This window comes from Elaeis guineensis, chromosome 2 (assembly GCF_000442705.2).
Source record: "Elaeis guineensis isolate ETL-2024a chromosome 2, EG11, whole genome shotgun sequence".
NCBI classification, from domain to species: domain Eukaryota; kingdom Viridiplantae; phylum Streptophyta; class Magnoliopsida; order Arecales; family Arecaceae; genus Elaeis; species Elaeis guineensis.
The window spans coordinates 82,293,485-82,317,044 of NC_025994.2; the positions used below are offsets into that span (position 1 = coordinate 82,293,485).

The 23,560-nt window shown below is 31.9% G+C and overlaps 1 protein-coding gene across 1 annotated transcript; it reads left to right on the top strand.

Annotated features, from left to right (window-relative positions):
* The first annotated feature begins 3,278 nt into the window (after nucleotides 1-3,278).
* On the top strand, nucleotides 3,279-23,560 carry LOC140855286 (uncharacterized). The gene is made up of 4 exons (XM_073251157.1): nucleotides 3,279-3,842; nucleotides 10,994-11,143; nucleotides 23,413-23,463; nucleotides 23,553-23,560. Exons 1-4 carry the CDS (start codon nucleotides 3,296-3,298, stop codon nucleotides 23,558-23,560), a joined length of 756 nt encoding a protein of 251 aa, XP_073107258.1. The 5' UTR covers nucleotides 3,279-3,295.

Below are 23,560 nucleotides of genomic sequence, written 5' to 3' on the forward strand. Positions count from 1 at the left end.
GGGCTGTTAGTCCATGATCATTATATGATAGTGATCAAGGATATTGAGGAGTTTGAGAAGCTCGGGCTTAATATGCAAAAAGAATTGTAGATAGATTTGATCCTTCAATCCCTTACAAGTTCATATAGTCAATTTATTATAAATTTTTATATGAACAAACTGCACTGCACCATATTCAAATTGGTCAACATATTGGTCACTACTGAGGAAACCTTGAAAAGTTCAAGGGGTACTGTTCTCACTGTGGAGCGATCTTTTTCATTCAAGAGAAAGTTTGGTTGGAAGAAGAAAAACAAACCCACGAAGAAGTAGAAGAAGGATAGTAAGCCAAAGAAACACATTTCGAAGAAGGCTGCAGTGAAGGAGAAGTATTTTTACTGTGATGCTGATGGCCATTGGAGAAGAAACTGTCTACTTTATCTGAAGAGCCTGAAGATCAAGAAGAATGATACACCTTCGGAAGATATGTTAAATATGCTCATAACTGAATCTAACCTAATGATTTCTTCTGCTTCTAGTTGGGTATTGGAGTCTGATTTTAGTGCTCATATATGTACTTCAATGCAAGGTCTAATAGAAAGTGTTAGAAAATGGTCAATCATTTGAATGATTGTGCTTTTCATAATTGTATATGAATTATAAATGAATAAAAATTATTTTGATATTTTTTATCATAAGATGTACATCTTCCTTGTTAGAACTCTTATATTGTGATGAAGTCCTTAGAACTATATGACAATCATCAAAGGAGGATTTATCAAATAGTTCTTAAATATGTTTGCAACCAAATAATATGTCATTAAAGGATGATGATGTTCATCGAGTGTAGGTTGTTATGTGCCATATAAGTTGGTTATCCTCTTAATCAAGGAATGTAGAGATACTGGTATGGTATATAGGTGAGATATAGGAGTATATCATCACTAAATAAGTGACTCACCTGCAGAGTACTCTGCTGTTAAGAACAGCTCGTAAAGTATATAGGCATAAGTGTCCCTCAGACCTAAGAATCCAATTAAGTTGAAGAAAATTCAATCCGCTGCTGACTGTTTATCATATATAAACCATTTGAAACTGAAGTGAACGGTTTGTAGCAAGTTCAGATGGGTTGTGTTGGTTTGGACTTTAATGTTGACCTAATATTAATTTTAAGTATAATATTAATCCACTTAGGCTTATTTACTTTTTTATGTCAATTTAATGTAAAAAAGATCTAAATTTTATAAGTTATAAATTTTGAGCTTATTTTTTAATCTGTATAAAATTTAAAATAGAAAAAGTGAAGATTTACTCATCTGAAAGTAGCTACATCTGAAAGTTTTTACTTTAGAATTGTCTCAAATTCATGTGCTTTCATCAATAATTCAATATTAATATTTTCATGAATTCAAATAAGTGATACAATATTTTTTAGAATGAAGTATTGAAGTCTAAACAATACCATCTCAAAAAGAAAATAAGTTTGTGAAATACTACATCGATTTGGTTCGGTTTCATATCGTTTAAAAGTATAAGAATCAAATCCAACCATAAATAATCGATTTTTTACAAATTCCAACCTGATTCTATCTGATTTATGTCTTTCAACCAACCAAAACCGATGTTCATTGGGTCGGATTAGATGGGTTTCCTTGGGTTTCGATTATTGCTCAGCCTTATGCCGAATTTCAAAAGATTATAATTTAGTTATACAATGTTCGATTGAGATGATCTATTTTTCTGAAATTGGGTATCTTTTCAAGATCTACAACTTTAAGCTAACTCTTTAGAGATCAATTTATAAAAACGTTCAACATCACTATTGCCTATAGTAGTGCCAGACCTCGATCGTGCATCAAGATGTGTGAAAGTGGACCCTCACCAATGATAGGCGTGGACATTAGTTTCAAAAGTTGTACTTTGATGTAACTCAATGCTGGCCCAAGGTTGGTGTTGCATTGGACCACAAAATGGTTAGGTGAGTATGATCCAACTCCCATCTTTGATACGAATCTCTTAGCTAGCTGGAGAAAATTTAGAAAATGGACCAGTTTACCTCGCTTTCTAAGTAGCTATTAGGATTGCTAGCACAGCAGTTTGCATTATGGATACTTGTTTCTATAGACTTCCTTGAAAGTGGTAATATGCTTCCTTATTAGAAATATACACTAAACATGCTCGTGAGGATTTCATGTGAGGCTGCGCTGCAAGCAATCCAGACCAGATCAGGCTCTTCATGATTCCACCAATCAAGCCTAATTTATATCTGTATTAGGTCAACAACTTCAAACCAAACTAATCTATTGCTATTTGGCTTAGGTCCACCTAAGTTGAGCTTCTAATTTATTTTGCCATGAAGTTTATCGGGTTGGGCAAAGCCAGCGAAAGCCTAAATGTAGCCATGAGAAATACGCATGCATTGAGCTATTGAGTCTAACAGATTACCCCTTGTGGTGGTTTTCAGCTAGGGTTGTTATAATGGTCCAAGGGCTCTATTGGGCTTCATTCCACATTGTACTCTAGCTTGCTTCGAAGCGTAGACAATTAATCCTTACAAATAATAAATAAATATTATCTAGAGTAAATTACAAAAACCTACTCAAGTTTACATTTATTACACTAACATCTAAAAGTTTATAAAACCTATGCTTGCACTGAGTTAAATTAATGGTATTGTTGAAAACATCTAGCATATGTAAAAAGTCAAAATTACTCTTGAGTGAGAAGGAAGATGCACACACTTTCTAACGATTGTTAATTATACCACTTAAGATTATATAATTATTTATTTTTAAAATTCTTTTGGCATGGTACTTGGGCTCGATTTAAAATTTATAATTTTATTAACATTCTGTTAAGTTATGAATTAAAGTATTGAATAAAAATAAATATCCAAAAGATAGAGGTATATTTTTCAAACTATTGTATGTAACTATAATCTACATGTAATTTTAGGAGAGTTTTTATTATCTACTCTTAAATTTAATATTTTAAGATTCATCGTATAATTGATAAAATGAAAAATAAAAAATTTTGAAATTATATTAAATTAAAAAATAATTTTATCAATATAGAAATTCATTCTGTGCATGCTCTATCCATCCTTCCGTCCTTTCAAACTTAAAGAGGCTGCAAATTGATGTGTCCGATGGATGGACAGCCCATTCTTTGTTTTATCTATTCATTCTGAGTATATTTTGAACCAAATAGCGGATGGGACCACCTATCCTTATCCATCCCCCAAGCCATCCATCCTTCCAATTCTATTTATCCTCCCTCTCACGACGCCAACAACATCGGGTCGGTGAAGGAAGACATGGCAGGGGTTGCCGAGGGGAGTAGCGCTCAAAGAGAAGTTGAGCCACATGAGGTGCAGAACGAAGTACTCACTGCTGTAATGCACGGCAACTGGGAAAAAGTTTTGGAAATCTGCAAGACAAATCCATCTATCTCGATCAAGATCAACGGGGTTGGGGAAACCATTCTGCACGTTGCCATCCATGTGGGCAATCAATATGGCGTCATCCAGCTCATGGATCACATGGAGAAGCTGGACAAAGGAAAAATGGAGAAGATCCTGCAGACGGGGAATCATTGGGGTAACACGCCGCTCCACCAAGCTGCATTCATGGGGATGGATAAGGTGTGCTCGTTCATTGCCAGGCACTACTGCACCAAGAAGGTGGTGTGCTGCCGCAACAAGATGGGTGAGACACCACTGCACGTGGCAGTGCTCCACGGCTGGAAGCGTGCCTTCTTCGCGCTTCAGATGGTCATGGAAGCAAAAGGCTGGAGAGCCGAGGATTATTGGAACACTGATGGTGACACCATCCTCCATAGTGCTGTTGCTAGAGGACATTTTGGTGAGTAACTTTTTAACCCAGTTATATTTCTCCTTTTTGATTTAATGGACAAAGAAATGACCATAGAAGCCACGGTGGTTACATATGGTTTTGCTGGGTAAGGTGCTGGTAAAAGAAGCACATCAGGCCACCTCCAATATTCCAACCCTTTAGGGCAACCACATATATGTATACCAAGAGCTCAGATCTCTCTCTTGTTCATAGTTAAATTGAATTGGTCTACCCTCCTGGACACGGTAATTTTTGTATGGGTTTGGGTTGTATCTTTCGGTCCATGCATGAACACAGAGGGGGAGAGAGGAGAAGCCCTCCCAGCCCTCACCTCTATCCTTGCCGGCCCTCCCCCATCTCACCCTCACCCTCACCCTCACCCTCGATGGGTTCATCATTGGTGCTAGGAAGCCGAAGGTGTTGGCAACGGCGCCCTTTTCTCCTGTCTCCTCTTCTTTCTCTCTTTTTATATTTAGGTGGCTAAAGATCTTTGATCCGATTTCTCTTCTTTTTTGAGGTCAGGAGATTGAGGCGAGGGCTACGAGGGCTTCTCCTCTCTCACTCTCTATGTTCATCCTCTCAGATCAGACGTAGAAAAAAATTACTGCTAAATTGCTTGTCATATTTTTTATTATATATTATTAATTTTTTTTATTATATTTTGATAAAAATATCGCTATCTTTCAATAAGTATTTTTTTTATTAATGATACTTTATTATAAATACTGTTATAAATTTATATTTTGCGACATATTATTTGAAGTGTGGAAAATCAAAACTACTATCATAGCATTTAACTAACATACCGGTAAATAATATCATAATTTTTGAGATTTTAAAAAATTACTACTAAATCTTAAATTACTAAGTTTTATATAAAAGTTAATTTAATCATCGATCTCGTAAAATATGTTATATATATATATATTCTTAGTATTACTTATTTAATGATATGAATATACGTTAATAAGTTAAATAAATTATATTTATATGCTAATAACATAAGTTATAGGTTAGTGGCTAAGAGCTTTAACCCTTTATTCTAATTCTAGGATATATGGTTTATTTTTTGATAATTTTTATCAGTATATAAAAAATATCGATATTAAAGTTTTAAATACACTTATATGATGGAATTAAAACTTTAAAGGTATTTACATATACTGCTAAAACAAATTTTTTATCAATATTTTTTCAAAAATACTAATAATTAGTTACTGGCATTATCTTAAGATGGTATATAAAAAGATGCTATAAAAATACCGATAAAGATATTTACAGCATTCTTTGCGGCTTACAGCAGCATTTAAAAATATTGTTAATGATTATTTTTATTATAGTGAATTAATGGTGATGAAACCAAGGTGTCAGACATATTCATTCCACAGATCTGATAGGTGATCAGCTGTTGATGTCGCAAAGCAATCAATAACTCTTTCATGCAAAGGAATATAACCCAGACCCATTTTCATACTGCATTAGTGGTCATGATTGATGTAATCCCAGTATGGGAGGCTGTCTCATATACTAATAACGAGTCCACTAAGCATAAATTGGAAGATTGGCCCTCTCTAATCCAACAATCATGAATTAGAGAGGATCCCTAATATACAATACAAATCACAATTATTATATGGCATTTCCTTGTCCTTTTATAAAATTTCTAAAAGATTTCCTCCACGAGAAAGCTTGTACCACCTAAAAGAACCTTTTATTGAATAAAAAGTTAGTTAGATTGTAATGCCTTTCTTTCAAAATTTTATGACAATAATACCCTTACTTTTTGGTTAAGTTTTGCTACAGTACTTCAAAGCCTCTTTTAGTCATTTTACTGTAGGCTTTTTTCTAGCCATCTATTTTAAGATGGATGGCATTGATCTATTTATCAGCAATAAATTTTAATTGATCATATGCATGGCTGGTGTGGTAAATAACTTAAACTTCCGATACAATTCGGCAAACAAGAAAAATGATGGAATGTTTTGGAGGTCATGCCTCTTCACCCCTCCTTTCTGATTGAGCACCATCCCTCTTCCCACCCGAGGTCAGCATGTGGCAGCAAGCCTAAATGGTGGAGGAGAAGGAAGAAGGGGGGTGGCATGTGGCTGTGGAAAGGCGAGCGGCGGAGGAGGAGGAAGAGGGTAGCCGGCCCGAGTAGCTAAAGAGGAAAGAGGGTCGGGAAGCGAAGTGGTGGAGAGATGAGTAGTAGTGGTCGAGAGGTGATCGATGGGCCCAATCAGTAGAGAGGTGGGCAGAGAAGGAGGAAGAAAAAAGAGGTGGGGAAGGATGGGGTGGTGTCGGGATACTCGATGTTGGCAATTTCATGGGGGGCGGAGGGAGTGGGCAGAGGAGGAGGTCGTCAAGGGAGATAGTGGGATCCATGAGGAAGTGCTCGCAAATGAGGTCGAGGGTGGAGACGTCATCATCAATGAATGCCATGATGATGAGAGGTGGTGGACCGGAGCACCGAAGAGATGGATGAAGGAGGAGGATGAGAAAAGGGTGTGGCTGCGATGGCGGGCTCGAGCATTGCGGTAGGCGGAGGATGAGGAGGATGGAGGCGGCATGCAGCAGCAGAGAGACAGACGATAGTAAGAAGCTACAACGAAGAAGAATAATATTATTTTTTGAAAAATAATAAAATATAAAAAATTAGTGGTAGAGAATGTCGTAAATATCTTTCATAATAAAATATTATTAAAGAAGCATTGTAGCAAAATCCTACCTATTTTTTTTCCTATCATAACATTGCATGTTAGCCTTTATAAAAACTTTTTCTCTACTATTAGATAACTTTAAATTGCATAGGATGCGGCAAATAATGATCATTATTTCGTGAAAATTCCAATGGGGTCCTTTATAGCAAAATAACGTGGTTGTTGAAACCTTGGTTGGGAGAGATTTAATTTATTGTGTTCAAAATCCTCTCTAATTCAGGATTGAATTAGAGATGTTTAGTCTCTTGTCTGTTAAGGCTGAAATATATTGTTGATCCTTTTTTTTATAAATTTAAGATTTTGGAGTCAATGAGTTAGTTAACTTGGTATCTAAGCCCAGGTTTATTGGCGGTTGTGAGTTCATCAATCTTGATATACATTGTTGACCCTTCCCTCATTAGCTTAAGGTTTTGAAATAAACCAATTAGTTAACATGGTGTGAGCTTAACAGACTTGTCTATTGTGGGTATTCAATGATTAAAGAGGACTCATGAGGAGTAGGTATCATGCTGCCCTTACCGGCTCAGTTATGAACTATCTTGTAGTACACATCCAAGTTGTGATAAGGAACTAGAGCTATCCCATTCAATCTCCAACAAACGGGAAAATACCCAAACTGATTTATGGCTGTAGATGGCTTCCCTTTGATGGAAGACATGTCCCTAGACCTGAAGTTTAGGTAAGACACAACCACTAGGAAATGCCTGCTAGCTATTGGCAAGCCCTTTATGGTGAGATCATCAACGTTTGTGATCCATTCCTACTTTTACCAGAATGAGCAATGATACGGGCTGTGCTCAAGTAACATGAAATGATGCCTCCATGACTTTGATGGAGAGGGGGGAATTATAATAATAATCCTCGATATATTGAAGTTTAAAAATCTAAATAATTATTTCAAGTAACCAAAAAGATATGAAGTTTTATTGTAAGGGAATGTTTGGTATGAGTTGATTCATCCAAGATCAAGGATGATGTGGATGGAGGTGATGAGATCACTGTGTTTAGTTGTACTGTGATAATTTTATATGATAGTTATTTCAAATCATCCCCACTCCTCAAATCATCCAGCAACCCAATGATGAAATATCTGTCCTTCAGATCGTGAATCCAAGATCACCGTTGGATAGAGATCTTAGAATAAAATATAAGGATAAAAATATCTCTAAATCTAGTAAAAAAATTGATAATAAATATATCGTTAATATATTATATCAATATTTTATATAATATTATATTATATTTGATATTATATATTATATTTATGATATATATTATATGATAATATATTATTAATCATATTATTCTTATATTATTATTCAATTTTAGCTTAGAGTAAAAATATCTTATTGTACTTTTTATTTATATAATAAAATATTTACTTCAATTTGCCTTATCTTTCTGATCAAAATAAACATTCATATTAATACATAATATATTATAAGTATAACTAAAAATATTAATTCTATAATAACAATCAATATATTTTGATAGGATTAATAATTTATAGAACCAATAAATATATTTTTATAGAATCTACTAATAATTATTATATTAATAAATATAATAATATTTTATTTATAATATATTATATATTTTTATAAATATATTTTTATAAAATATATTATGGGTAGTTTTAGTATTATAATCAGTGACCTTAGATTTTTATAGAATACAAAATAGATTACTCGTAGATACTCGAGGATCTTTAATTACTAGACTATGGCCTGCCAAATGTCATGATCTTGGATCACTGGTGATCAAATTACCATGAAATTTAGATCATCAGTAATCTTAGATCACTATGGTGATCCTAGAAAATAGCAAGTTTCAACCTTTTGGAATCAAAAGAGAGGACGAACATTTACCTTTCAATAGTTTTTCGCTTTTTTTGCTTGAGAAATCTCCTATGCCTATTCAAATTCATATCTCAATATTGGTTATTTAATGTAAGAAACAAGCCTACATTCACTATTACTTCTGAATTTGAAGGAACAAATTAACAAGGAACATGGATAGCGAGGACAAGAAAAGAAAATAGAGATTGAATCTCTTGATATACAAACATCAATACAAATAGTTTATGGTAGGAAATTGAGCTAGAATTATAAAAACTCCACAACCCTATTCAGCTAACTCAAAAAACTTTGGTAGAGTGCTAGTGATACATTTCACCCTCTCTTAAGTAACTAACCCCAAGATTTTAGGAGGGGCAAGCTTATTTAGATTTACCTTGCAATAGGACATGCATAAGCAAACCAAAAATTTTAAATGGGCAATTGCCTAACATGCACATTAACAATTCTCTTGCCATAGGGCAAGAGGGGATTAGTGTAATCCGTAAAATTTGTTGTGAAAGTTATGGGTTGGTTGATTGTGAAGTTACTAAATTAGCAACGACAAGGCTAATGTACTTTTCAGGTGTACATGATGGGTGCTGAAAAGCATTTTACTGCCAAGATTATTAGTGCATGCTTATAGTATATTTCTTTCTTTATTCCCTCTTTTTGAGTCAAGCATAAGGAATCATTTCAAGTAGGGGATTTTTTGCATGTCCGTCCTTAAAATATTTCATACTTGTATTTATTTTTTTTATATTTAGGCCACGCTTGTGATTGTTTTGGAGGGGCTCTAAAAAGTGCTTCTAGATGGTATATGGTTGTTTGGTAAATAATTCAAAATCTCTACTTGGCAAAAGCTTCAATTTAGAGCTTCTCCTCAAATGTACTTTTCGAATCTTGTTGAAAAGCTGCTTGTATGACCCAAATTATGGATGAATTGTATCGTTATTATGTTATTTATTATAATATATAGATTAAAATAATATATATAAATTATATATTAACAATATCTTGCACTATATTATGAAAATAATATTATAATAGAATGCTATTAATATCATACTAAAATAATAATTTACATTCATATACTACAATAATATCTTCATATGCAATAATAGTAACAATAATTCTATTACTTTATATCAAAATATTTTGTAATAATTATTAACTAAGATTAGATATATCATTATATTATATTATATTATAATAATAGTATAGCAATATATCATATTGTTATGATATATTATTATATTATAATGTTATAATAAAAATAATATATTAAATTATTATGATATATTATTATGTTATATTATACTAACATTAGGACAATAGAATGTTACTACCATTATTATATTATCTATTCTCTATTGTCATTTTTTTCATACTAAAAGCACATTTTCAATTTTGTCACCAAACGAATGTTAAAGTTTCACGATACCTTAGAAATGCAATTATTATAAAAAGCTTTTCATTTAACGCTCAACTAGCAAAAGCTCTACTTCTAAAAGATCTACTATCAAAAGCTCTACTACCAGCAGCAATCCTAAATAGAGCCTTACTAGCGTATAATGTGTGCAATACAACAAGGATAATGAGATTATGTAGAAAACACAAATACATAAGTTTGAGAAAAGTTCACACCCAAAAGAAAAGATTCTAGATATTTTGTATAGAGAAGTGATTTAAGATATAGATGTAATATGGCTCGAGAAAGTGGGATATATCCTAAGAAACATGGAGATGCTAATAACATGATGCATCTTGGCATTCAAACTCCAAAGTTCGCTCTATATGTTAGAAATTAGATATATAAATTCTTGTAAAATTCTCTATTTTCTTCTTCTAATTTTTGTTGATTAAACCCTGATTGAGGTTAACTAGGGTTATAGAAGGATAATTTTATCTTTATCTTAGTATGTCGAGAGTTATATCTAATCTTTTCACTCTCTTCTTGCTTAGCACTTAGCAACTAGGCAACTAATAGTGAAGGACCACAGGTTGAGGAGTCGAATAAGTTTGAGAGCTTGGGGCAAAAATAACAATAAGGCATGAATTAGTGTCATTAGAATAATAAAATAGAATACTCTATTCTTATCTCATTGACTTAATGAGATGCATAAACAATAAGTCACAAGACTTCAAAGATTCAAATATAAATGTGGAAACAACAAGAATCGATACACAAATAGCGATATCTTTAGGGACTAATTAATTTGCACAAAAAATCTTTCAATGCAGCGCCTTTATGTTATTCAACTAATGACTATTATAAAATAGGAATGATGGACTATTTAACACTAATATGATTAAAGCAATATTATTTTAAATTCAAAATTCCATGTTAATTCAAAAGATGAATTGGTGCCATGCACTATTTTATTTTTACTTTTGTCTATTTTCCTTTATAACAATGAAGATTGACCATTGCAACTATTGTTACTGTATTCAAAATATCACTAATCAAAATCTTAAGTAGACAAGTGTCAATTGTTATGTGTGATTGTGATAATGATAAGTAAAGGCCTTGAAGGATTTTCTATTATTAATTAGAAACACCACCGATAATGATTTAGTCCTGACCAAATCGTTGCATGGAGTACAGATCTAGCGTTGGAGATCATTGAACTCTACCCTAATCTTTTGCAATACAAGAATGGCAAGCAGGAGTCGCCTCTCCATATTTTAGCTAACAAGCCTTCGGCTTTCAAAAGTGGGACTTACCTCAACATACTTGATAGATTTATCTACCATAGTAAGTCTCTCTCTCTCTCTCTCTCTCTGGACATATTGTGGGTATCTATAGCATAACATTGCTCTCTTGCAGTCATTCCTATCTTTTAGAAAACACTCACAGTTATTCCCAGAAAATCTCTTTTAAGCTTTATTTATATTATGCATGGAAGTGTGTGGCTATACATAAATTGTTGAAAACTTATGATTATTCTTGAGGATACACTCTCTTGATATTTTATTAGAAATAAAAAACATTCTTGATAAGTTAAAGGATTTATATATCAACTATCATTGAGTTTGTGAAGTGTATATGATTTATTTGAGAATAAAAAATATTTAATCAAATTATCATCCCACTAATTAGCAAAGTCATTGAATGTTTGATACTAGTGATATTTGTTTGTGTCCCACAATTATTCCAAACCTAATTATTGAAAAAAAATTAGAGCAAAGTTGTTGATTCAATTTTTATTTTTTATTATCTATTTGAATAAGAGAGAGTATAGTATTAAAGAGTAAATAATTCTAATTCTAGGAATCAATAATTTCATAAAAATGATGGAAGAATAATCCACATCAAATGATTAGACAAATACCTCACTTGGTCTAGAAAGAGAATCTCCTCCTAAAATGAAAGAGATGCAACCATTACACTATAGTTGTCCCACCATCAACTTGAAATTGCATGCTTGGGATGCAGAACTACCACATACTCGTTGACAGCCCTCCCCATAACCATGCAAGATATTGCATCAAGATATCATAAATCAAATTATGAAATAATTTAAATAATTAAAGTTCAAAATTTAAATTTAGATAACTAAAATTCAAACTTTAATGTCTCGCGTATCTTATAATATTTGAAGGTCTTACATGAAACTTCAACAAAAATTCAAATCAAATATAAAGAGGTCAAAAGTCTATCTCTCATCACTCTTTTGTAGCAAAATCCTATGCCAAACTAGTTCACTGAATCTATAAAAATAATAATATATTGAATAATGAGCTAGAAAGCTCAGTAAGCAATAAACCTTTAATTAGATAATAAATAAATAATAATTTTTACTAAAAATAAGCATATAAAAATACTTTAATTGAAAAATAAATTTCGATATGCAGTAATATAGAAACCTTATACATGCAAATCAAATCCTTCTCAACATTCAAATTTACTTCTATAAATCCTAATTTATGCAAAACACCAAGTGCATCTCGCAGCCATGAACTATGATCATATTTATATTCTATAGTTGGGCTAGATAATAAGCTCAAAAATAGTCAAAGTACCAACTTATAACCCTTACTGTCAGGATTCAATATGCCAACATATAACCTCTAATGACAAAGTACTGATGTGCCAACGTATAACTCTCACAGGTAGGATATTTATCTTCTATTGATAACGTCCATTGATAAGGTATCAACGTACCAATATATAACCTCTATTGGTAGAATATTGATACATAATTAGACTATGAGTCTCAATCTATCTCAAATCAAATTTTTTTCTCAAAAATTATTTCATATTCCAAATTGATAAATATATAAAATCATGTGATATTAAAATCAATCAAGCATTTAATCCATATCAAAATTAATATGTCTAGTCAAGAATGATATAATATTCTAGAAAAAGGCATATTCAATGACAAAATACTATGCATCAGATTTATAAATCATAAATAATTTAATTTAGAAAATATAATATATGTCACCAATAAATTTAGAAAAAAATTACATTACTTGCCTTGCAAATAGAAACAGTCGACAAATCCTCCAACTCTAAAAATTTCCATCAAAGCCTAATATTTAAAAATTATATTTCTATCAAAATTTAGGGATGATAGATTTGAAACTAAAACCCTAAGTCTCAACACCTACATTTAGAATTAATATTAGTAATGAGTAATGTGAGGTAAAGGTTGGAAGGACAACACTATGTAAGTGATAGTGTCAACAACCCGAATCATTCGATCAAAGTAATTTCATCTGATCAAGGTCAAACTACAGTATAGATAAATCAATAGAGATCGAGGGTCACCAAATCTAGTAGTACCTGATAAGGATTAGGGTGGAACCGACAGGTTGCTTGATAGCCATATTGTCTAGAAGTAGCGATCCAAGAGGGGGTGGATTGGGTTTTCAAAAATTTTAGCAACTAAAACAAGCATATGTACTAATTTTTGGTTTCACAACATGATGATGTAGTGAGTATAATATAAAGCAGTACAAATAAAAAGGATGGAAGACAAGCAAGAAAGAAAATCAATCCACAATTATAAACATCTAAAATTTGTAGTGGTTTGGTGTAAACCCTAGCACCAACATCCATTCTTCAAGTATTCTTATTTGAGAGTTCCACCATAATCACCAAGATTATAGTCCGATTGTTTTGATTGCAATTATAATTAATCTAGTTGATTTTGCACAGATTCACCAACAAAAACTTTCCAACTAAGTCCACCTCAACTTAGTTGAATATAACCATCCAATTATGGGCTTGGACTAGCCTAAATCCTCGACTTTGTTTAGGAAAGAAACTTGTTACAACATAAAGAATATAATGGATAATTAATTTAAAGCTCAAGAAACAAAAACTCTTGGCCGCTTAAGGAATTCGATGGAGATGACTCTTGAATGCAATAACTTCCTCCTTGAACGCCTGAGAGAAACTCGAATAAATGCTTAGAGGAGATGCTTCAGTTAGTAGGTCACACAATCAAGGCCCTTAAGCTTTCTTCTTAATTGAATTGAATGAATGAAGGTTGACTTGAATGCTCTCTTAAATTTTTCTACCTTTTTATAGCACTTTATTCTCTTTTCACTTTCTTGTGTTTTCCAACTAAATTTTTCACTTAAATACCTCAAAAAATAATTGAAAAGGATAAAATAGTCATTGGAGCCTTTTCTAGCCATTGGAGAAGCTCTATAAAACTAGTTGTTAATTGTCAAATGCATAGGAGTCGACTTTGATCTTTATGGGTTGACTAGATCTCTCCAGAGATGGACTTATAAGCCACAGTATCTTAGAATATCTCTCGGATCTACTCTTTTAGAGTTGGGATCGACTTGTAAAGTGTTGGGGTCAACTCGAGAACTGATCAAATTTAGTTGTTCTCTTTCTGTTCTTCAAGACATTCTAGGGTCGGCTATTATTTTGTTAAGGTTGACTCAAGTTTAGGCTATTTTTCACTACTCTTTGTTTGCACCCTGAGACTATTCTGAGGTTAACTCTTATTTATTGGAGTTGACCCGAGTTTCACTAGAGTTGACTCTTGTTAATTTGCTACGATCGGTTGGCGTTCAGACATTTTCATAGCTTTGTATCTCATGCTGAGACATTCTAAGGTCAACTCTTGTTCTGTTGACGTCGACTTGAGTTCCACTAGTATCGACTCAAGATATGCTAAAATCGACTCATGATATGTGCAGATCTCATTTTGGGCTTGTTAGAGTTGGCTCGAGTATCCAAGAGTCGATTCTTCATCCTTCATCCAAGAGTTGGGCCGCTTAGCCTTCGAGGCTTTCAAACTCAACTCAAACACCTTAGTACTAGGACCTAGACTAGACTCCCGAGACCCCGAGCCCTTTTCATGACAAATTGTAAGGATAGGAGTTCATCTAGTTGAAGGGATCATACACTCCTAACTCTCTCCTAATCATGCTAAACCTTTCGCACTTAGAGATTTGGTTAAATGTATGCTAATTGCTTATTAGTGCTCACAAAATCAAGCAATAAATAATTATTTTGAATATAATCTCTTATAAAGTGATGCCTTATTTCAGCATATTTAGTTCTTGAATGTTGAATAAGATTTGTTTAGTTAAATTAATTATACTTGTGTTATCATATTTTACTAGAATTTTACTAAGTTTAATGTCATAATCTTCTAGTTATTGCTTAATCTATAAAATTTGAGCACAACTTTCAGCTACAATATTCTTGACTTCAGCTATAAATAATGCTATCAAAATTTCTTACTAAATCAAAAGATTAAATTAACCCCTAAAAATTAGCAAATTTCACTAGTATCTTTTCTATCAAATTTACCACTAGTAAAAAATGAGCATCTGAATATCCAATTAAATCAATAGAATAATATCTAGAAATCATAATCCAATATTGAAAGTACTAATTAAGTATCTAAAAAAATTTTTAACAGTAAGAATATAAGATCATTTAGGATTAGCTTGAAATCTAGCTCACATACATACACTAAATATTATATCTGATCTACTAAAAATAAAAAAATAAAAATCTAATGATACCTCGATACAGCTTAAGATCGATACTCTTACTATTTTTATCTTTGTCAAGTTTACATGAGGGACTCATGGGGTGCCAATGGGCTTGGCATCTCCATTACAAACCTTTTGAGTATTTCTTTTATGTACCTACTTTGGTTGATGAAGTCCTCTTTTTAGTTTGTTTGATTTGGAGTTCGAAGAAAAAATTTAGTTCTTCCATCATACTTACCTCAATCTCTTCATATATTAACTTAGTAAATTCTTGATAGTACACCGAAGATAATATCATCCACATAGATTTATACAACTAACAAATCATCATTTCTTTTTTTTAAGAATAAGGTGGTATCTATGTTTTCTCTAGTAAATTCACTATCAAGCAAAAATTTATTAGCCTTTCATACTATGTATATGGAGCTTGTTTCAAGCCATACAATATTTTATTTAACTTATAAACATGATTTAGAAAAGTATGATTTTCAAACCCAAGGGGTTGTTCAACATATGCTTCTTCAGCTATGTCCAATTCAAAAATACAACTTTAACATTCATTTGATATAATTTAAAATCTATAAAACATGCAAATGCAAGCAATAATTTAATAGCTTCTAATCTAGCTATAGGAACAAAGATTTTATCAAAATTAATTTTATCTTCTTGATTATAATCTAAAGCTACAACTCTTACCTTTTTTCTTATAACAATACCTTGTTTATTTAATTTATTTCTATATATCATTTAGTTTCAATTATTGGATGATTAATAAGTCTATTTAGTAATATCCAAATCTTATTTTTTTTCAAATTGATTAAGTTCTTGTTACATAGTATTTATCTAATTAGAATCATTTTCAGCTTCCTCAGTAGATTTAGATTCAATTTGAGATATACAAGCTAAAGAATTGATGGCATTTCTCAAGAAAGAGTAAATTCTTATCTCTTATATTGGATCACCAATAATAAGATCTCTTAGATGTCCATAGGCATACCTCTATTTCTTGGATAGATTCTCACTATGTCCTTGATTGATCTCATGGTTCTTCTCTTCATCTTCCTCATCCTTATCATTTCCTTCTTCATTTTGTGCTAGGATTTTTTTAGGATAAGGTCTTCTATTCATTTGTCCAAAGTTCTTGTATCATCATCAACAACATTTTTCTTTCTAGAGGAAACATCGTTAGTTTCATTAAATATAATATAAATAGATTCTTCAACAACCAAATTTCTCTTATTTGAAGACTCTATAAGTCTTGCTAAATGAAAAATATCAAAGAAAGATATTTTTATCTAACTTGTCATCAAACTTTCTAATTTTTTTCTATTATTTAAAGTAAAACATCGATAAATAAAAATATAAAAGTAACTAATATTAGGTTTTCTTCCTTGTCAAAGCTTATAAGATATTTTTTTTAAACTCAATCGAATCAAAGTATTATTCAAAATGTAACATGCTATGTTAATCACTTCTATCTAAAAATATCTTAGAAGATTACTTTTACATAACATGGTACAAACCATTTCTTTCAAAGTTTTAATTTTCTTTCTATAATCCCATTTTGTTGAGATATCTTAGGTGCAAAAAAATTATATTTAATACCTTTTTGAAGATAACAACTCTCAAATTGTTAATTTTCAAACTCGATTATATAATCACATCTAATGTAAACAATAGTTGAATACTTTTCATTTGAAACTTTTCAATAAAACTTTGAAAAAGCTAAAAATACTTCATCTTTTTATGTTAAAAATAAGACCAAAGTAAATTATGAAAAATCATCAATTATCACAAGTCTATATCTTTTACCTCCTAAGATTGGGGTCCTAGTAGGTCCAAATAAATCTATGTAAATCAATTCCAAAAATCTAAAAATTAAAATCAGATTTTCTAGTTTGAATGAACTTCTAAAATATTTTCTAAGTTGGTAAGCATCACAAATTTCATTAGTTTCAAATTTTAATTTTAGCAAATCTTTTACAAGGTCTCTTTTAATAAGTTTTGAAATCAAATCCATGTTGGTGTGTTCTAATCTATGATGCCACAACTAATTAGCCTCATGGACTTTGGCATCCATTGCAATTAGAGATTGACCATTCTTTACAAAAAGATCTTTCAGATCGATCATATACATATCGCTATATCTATAACATCATCATTTGGACTAGAAACAATATACATAGATGATTGAAAAATAATTTTAAATTTTTATCACAAAGCTAACTAATGCTAAGCAAATTATGTTTGAAATCACTATTAACAAAATATTTTCAATATAAGTGGAGGAAGCGATATAAATAGTATTCATTTCAATGATGTGTCCTTTGCCATTATCACCAAAGGTCATTACTTCTTTTTTCTTATCTTCAAGGGTGACAAATTGTGACCTATCATCTATCATATACCTTAAGCAACCACTATTAAGATGCCATCTTCTTTTCTTTCTCTTGACTGCAAGACATATCCATAAAAAAAAAAAGATTAAGTTGCAACTCTAGGTACCCAAGTTTTTTGGATCCTTTTAGGTTAGTGATGATAATTCCTTTTGGATCCCATCTTGATTTTTCTTTATTTTTCTGAAATCATAGGTGCAAACTTTAAGATGAAGTTTTTTTGCAGCAAAAACAAGTGACATTCAAAAGATAATTAGGTGAGGATTTTACAAAGAAATTCTTTAAAAATTTTTGCTTTTTGTGGTGATTGAATTGAAGACCAGCTTTGATTACTCAAATTGTTTGAAGTTTTTTGAAACTAAGGGTGAATTTTTTAACAATATGTTTATATTTTTCAAATTCTTTCTTTAACGATTAATTCTCTTGCAACAAAGATTCATTTTATTCCGAGGGTCTTCCTTTTTCATTAGTTAAATCATTATTGTATCTTTTTAATTCCTTTTTTTAAATCAAGTTTTTTGAATTCATTTAATGGATCAAAAAATATATCTTGTAATTCTTCAAAAAAAAATAATTTTGATTTTAGAATTTATCTCTTCCTCATGTGCCATAAGGCACAAGTTAGCCACCTTTTGAGGCTCTTCATCGGAACTAGAATCCTCACTATTACTCTAAGTGACCATCATTGCTTTCTTTTTGATTCTTTTGGAGGATTTCTTGAGAATAAGGTAGTTCACCTTGAAGTGTCTCAGCTTTATACATTCATAGCATAAGGACTACTCATTCTCCTTCTCCTTCTTCTTGCTAGATTCATCTTTCATGAAAGACTTCTTTTTGAAGTTTTGTCTTTTCTTTTTCATGAGCCTTTTGAATTTTTGAATGATTAACGTCATGTATTCATCATCATCCTCTTCTTCTAATTCTTCACTTTCTTCCTCATCTTTGACTATGGACTTGAAAGATATAGTCTTCTTTTTCTTGGCTTTCTCCTCATTATTTTGCTTCATGATCACTCATGATCCATCATGAGTGAACCAAGAAGTTTATCCAGGGATAGTGCATTAAGATCTTTGACTTCTTGAGTTACTATAATTTTAACTTGCTAAACTCTAGGTAGTGACTTAAGAATTTTATGAATAAGTTCACTATTAGTATAAGATTTTTTTAAGCTTTTAAGACCACGTATAATGTCAATAAATTTAGTGAACATTTCAGTGATGGATTCATTTTACTCCATCTTGAAATGTTTATACTTATTAAACAAGTATATTGATTTTAGATTCTTTAACTTGATTGGTACTCTTATAGATAATCTCTAATCTATCCCAAATTTTTTTAGCAAAAGTACAAGTTAAAATTCTATTCAATTCATTTACATCTAAAAAATAATATAAAATATTCATAGCCTTTGTATTTAGCTAGGCCATCTTTTTTTTTAAATCATCCCAATCCTTTTCAAATTTAGGAGTGACAATGCCATCTATCATAATATATAGCGGCTATGTGAGGACTATTGATTTTGATATTCTGTAAATCATAATCAAGTACTTGAATGAAAATACATATGTATGCATTTCAATGTATGTAGTTAATGCCATTAAACAAAGAGGGTCTATTAGTTAATTATCCTTCAGTAAGAGATATCCCAATTTTGATCGCCATCCAATCTTTAACTCTTAATTATTAGATTAAAAAGGATTGAGTACCAAAGTTCTGATATCACTTGTTACCTAGAAAGATAACCCAAGAGGGAGTAGGGGTGAATTGAATTTTTCAGAATTTAAAACTTTTCAAATTGAAATATAAATTGTGCAAGTGAAGATGCAGTAGAAGCAATGAATTAAAGGCTAAATTATATAAATGCAAAGATGAGCAATATGAAAGCAATAAAAGTGCATATAAATATAATTATTTTATAATGGTTTGGTGCTAAACTCAACACCTATATATATTTTTCAAGCACACTCTTGAAAATTTCACTATAATCTCTCCAAGATATAGGAAGATTATTTTTTCCAGCTTATAATCCAAAATCTAGTTGATTTTCATAGTAGAAATCAACTAAAACCACTTTCCAGAGTCTCTTTAAGGTTTTTACAAAGATGCAATCTAATTCAATGCTTGGATATACCTTTTTTCCAATTTCAATTCCAAGTAAAACTTATTATAGCAGAATGTAAGAAAAAGAATATGAACATAATGAGAAAACTCCTAAAGAGCAAAAGAAAGGTCGTTGAAGCTCATGAAGAAATCACTGAGAAATTTTGACAATTAATGCTCTTTTCTTCTTCTCAAAATCCTATGAAATCTCAAGAGATTCATGGTTGGAAATTAATTGCATTCTCTTGAATGAACACTTAAATCTTGGGTTTTCTCTTTATTTTCTTTCTTCTCTATATTTTCTTACTTCTTCAATAAGTTTGATTGCCATTTAAGACTCTTAGAAGGTCTAAAAATTGCTTTTTTCTATTGAAAGCCCAGAATTAGCCATTCGAAAGCTTCTGCATATTTCTACAAGTTCTATAAAACTAATCATTAGAGCTACCAGACGCAGTTGAATAGAATCAAAATAACTTAAAGTCGACTCAAACTAGACTCGAAATAGCTTGGGGTTGACTCGAGATCCAGACTAAGAAATATGGCTCTTGATTTATCTGAGAGAGTCAACTCGGCTAACTCGGGGTCGACTTGAAGTTGATTAAGGGTTGACTCGATAAACCTTGATGTCAACTCGAGTTGCAGACTAAAAAATATATCTTTCTATCTTGTTTGAGAGAGTCGACTCGAGGATCTTTGGAGTTGACTTATAGAACTATGCCACTTGAGTCTTGCATGCTAGAATTGTCTTGTTGAAATTTGAGATTGATTCTTGGCTTTCACTATCTTATTTCTTATAATGTGGCTTCACAAAACTTGCTTTCTTTAGCTCCCAACTTTGGTAAAGACTTGAGCTTTCTTAAAAATGATTTGAGCTTTTTGAAACTTTCTCAATATACACTTTAACAAACTATTAGTATACCCACACACTCAAATATTTTGTATTAATCAAAATTATTCTTTGGGTCAACAAATTATAATTGTAAATGATTTCACTAGCATTCATAATGTCAAACAATATCTTAATCAAGGATTCAAAATGAAAGACTTGGGAGCAATAAGTTACTTCTTGGGCCTTGAGGTTACATCTACCTCTGATGGGCATAATTTATCATAGGCCAAATATGCATCTGATCTCATTTCTAGAGCTAGATTAACCGATCAAAATTATTTCTACACCTCTTGAGAATTATGCTAAAGTAATACCTATTGAAGAAACTCCTCTTTCTGATGTTACTCATTATAGACAGTTAGTTGGTGATCTTCTATATCTTATAGGTACTTGCCCTAACAAAGCTACATATCTCATGATTACTCATCCTAATGAAGCTTATGCCTTTCATTTATGCCTTTCATATGATTACCCAGTTTATGGTAGCTCCTTGATTCACTCATTATGCCATTGTTTTGCATATTCTATGCTATTTCAGGCTTGCATTTTATTGCCAATTTCTCCTTGCACCTGAGTGCTTACATTGATACTGATTGGGCTAGTGATTCTATTGATAGATGCTCTACAATAGTCCATAGTTTTCTTTTGGGTAACTCTCTTATCCCTTGGCATCATAAGAAGTAGACTATTGTCTCCAGGCCTAGTACTAAGGCTGAATAAGGGCTATTGCTGATGCTACTGTGGAATATTTCTGACTTATATAGATGGTTACTAGAGGATTTGGGAGTTACCCATCATGAGGCTATTATGCTTTACCATGATATCAAAGTACCATTTCAGATTGCTCATAATGATAAACTAAACATATTGAAATGGATTGCCACTTGATTCAGTAACACATTCATCATGATGCTGTACAGCTTCACTCTATTTTCTCCATTGACCAGATTGCAAATATCTTTACCAAAGCCATCCACCTTGGCATTCTTGAGACTTAGTTTCCTGTCTTCTATTAAACTCTTTGTTCTGCAGCTCTCTCATCCACTGATACAAGCAATCATCTGCCGAGTTAGGGAATTCCATCTCCCTCCTACTCTGCTAACAACTATTCGGCCTTTTTGGCTCACCTTATCCATTCCAGGCAAAGCTACCCTTTGACAGTATCCTATATGAAGTACATTTGATGTTGGTATTTGACAATTAAAAGTGGGGCCCACTCATATTATAATTATTGGTGTGCAAAGAATGAGCCAAGTACCAAGTTGCCTGAACTCAACTCAACATATACTTTGGTTGCCCATTGGTTAAAGCTCAAGTTAGTTTGTCTTTAGATGTTCATGCTTGACCAGTATAAGTTCGCCTACAAGTCTAGCTCTCAAAACTATTTGAAATTGTATATTGATTAAGCTAAGCTTAATTTTGCTCTAGCCTACCAGAGTACCAGTTTCTTACAGAGGTTAGCTTTGGTTGAGCTTAACCTAAACATCCCAGCCCAACTTTGCTTATTGGTTAGGACGGGGTTGAGGTTTTACAAACGTGGATTGGTCTTAGGTTCAAAAATCTCAACTTGTGCAGAGAGGGTTAGGGTCAACCTTCCGTCTAACCCAAACCCGACCTTAACATCGCCCAACCCAATCTGATGCATAAATAAATAAATAATTCATTTCTAAATTTCACATATATAGGTCAATTACTTACATGTCTATATATTATGTCTTCAATTTTACTATATTATGTACAAGTAAATTACTAAGATTTATGAATGGTTGAACAAATATTAATCCAATAAAAATGTCCCCAACTTCCTCTCTTTTTTTTTTTCTTTTTTTTTTTTTTATTGATGCAAATGAGTTAGGGAAGACCTCTTCCCTATTTCAAACTTTCTGTTCGACCCAAACAACTCAACTTGACTAACGTGACCCCACTGCACTAATGAAACACAACCAAAATTTAGATTATGATAGACCTAGGCTGGGTTTGGTTCGAGAAAGAGAAATTCCATCCCCAGACCGAGATGGCTTAGGATCAAGGGATTTAGAGCTTTGATTGGGTTGAAGTTGGCCCTGGACGTCACCTATTCATTTGAGTTGCACGCCCGGCTGCTCCGGAGTAGCATGTATCATTCGGAGCTTTGATAATTATCTAGTCCCAAATACATAGGGATGCACCACCATGACTTGAACTTAGAACTCCGATTTCTATGGTGAGGGATGTGACCATTGGGATAAAAGTTTAAGAAAACTAATTTATACAATTTGTGTGATTATGAATAAAGTGTAGACAAAAATTTACAACCTAAATACGCATGACTATATCAAAATTAAGTTTTATGATAATGGGATTCCCATGATTGTTCCTTGATCTACAAAGGGCCAATGGTCTTAATCTACAAAGGCCCAATACCAAACTATAGTTCTTGATTTAATTTACAAAATCTAATATAACCATGATTGTGATACATGTAACTTGAAGGATATGATAAAGTCATTAACAAAAGTTTATATTATGTAAAAATTTGATCCTTGCTTTTATAGTTAAATGTTTTGAAAGCCAAAATTAACATCTATGTTTTTATCTCTTAAAAGTAAAAGTTTACACTTATGTGTTAAAATCTTCTGTCCCAGGGTCTAAAGTTCTTATGTTTCTTTTCATTTGTGTTTCTAGGTATACCTCAAAAGAATATACAGCTCGAGTATCCGGCCTACAAGGAAAAAGGTAGGCGAGACTTGCAAGATAACCACAAAGCATGTGATGATAATTTTATTTTATTTAAGCATATTTACAAGAATGTTGCAACACTATAGGTGGGTGA

What these genes read in the sequence shown, in the direction of transcription:
- LOC140855286 (XM_073251157.1), top strand. Translation starts at nt 3,296, where the DNA reads ATGGCAGGGGTTGCCGAGGGGAGTAGCGCTCAAAGAGAAGTTGAGCCA. An exon ending in TGTTGCTAGAGGACATTTTG is followed by an intron (nt 3,843 to 10,993) that starts GTGAGTAACTTT and finishes CATGGAGTACAG; the next exon opens with ATCTAGCGTTGGAGATCATT. An exon ending in TGATAGATTTATCTACCATA is followed by an intron (nt 11,144 to 23,412) that starts GTAAGTCTCTCT and finishes TTGTGTTTCTAG; the next exon opens with GTATACCTCAAAAGAATATA.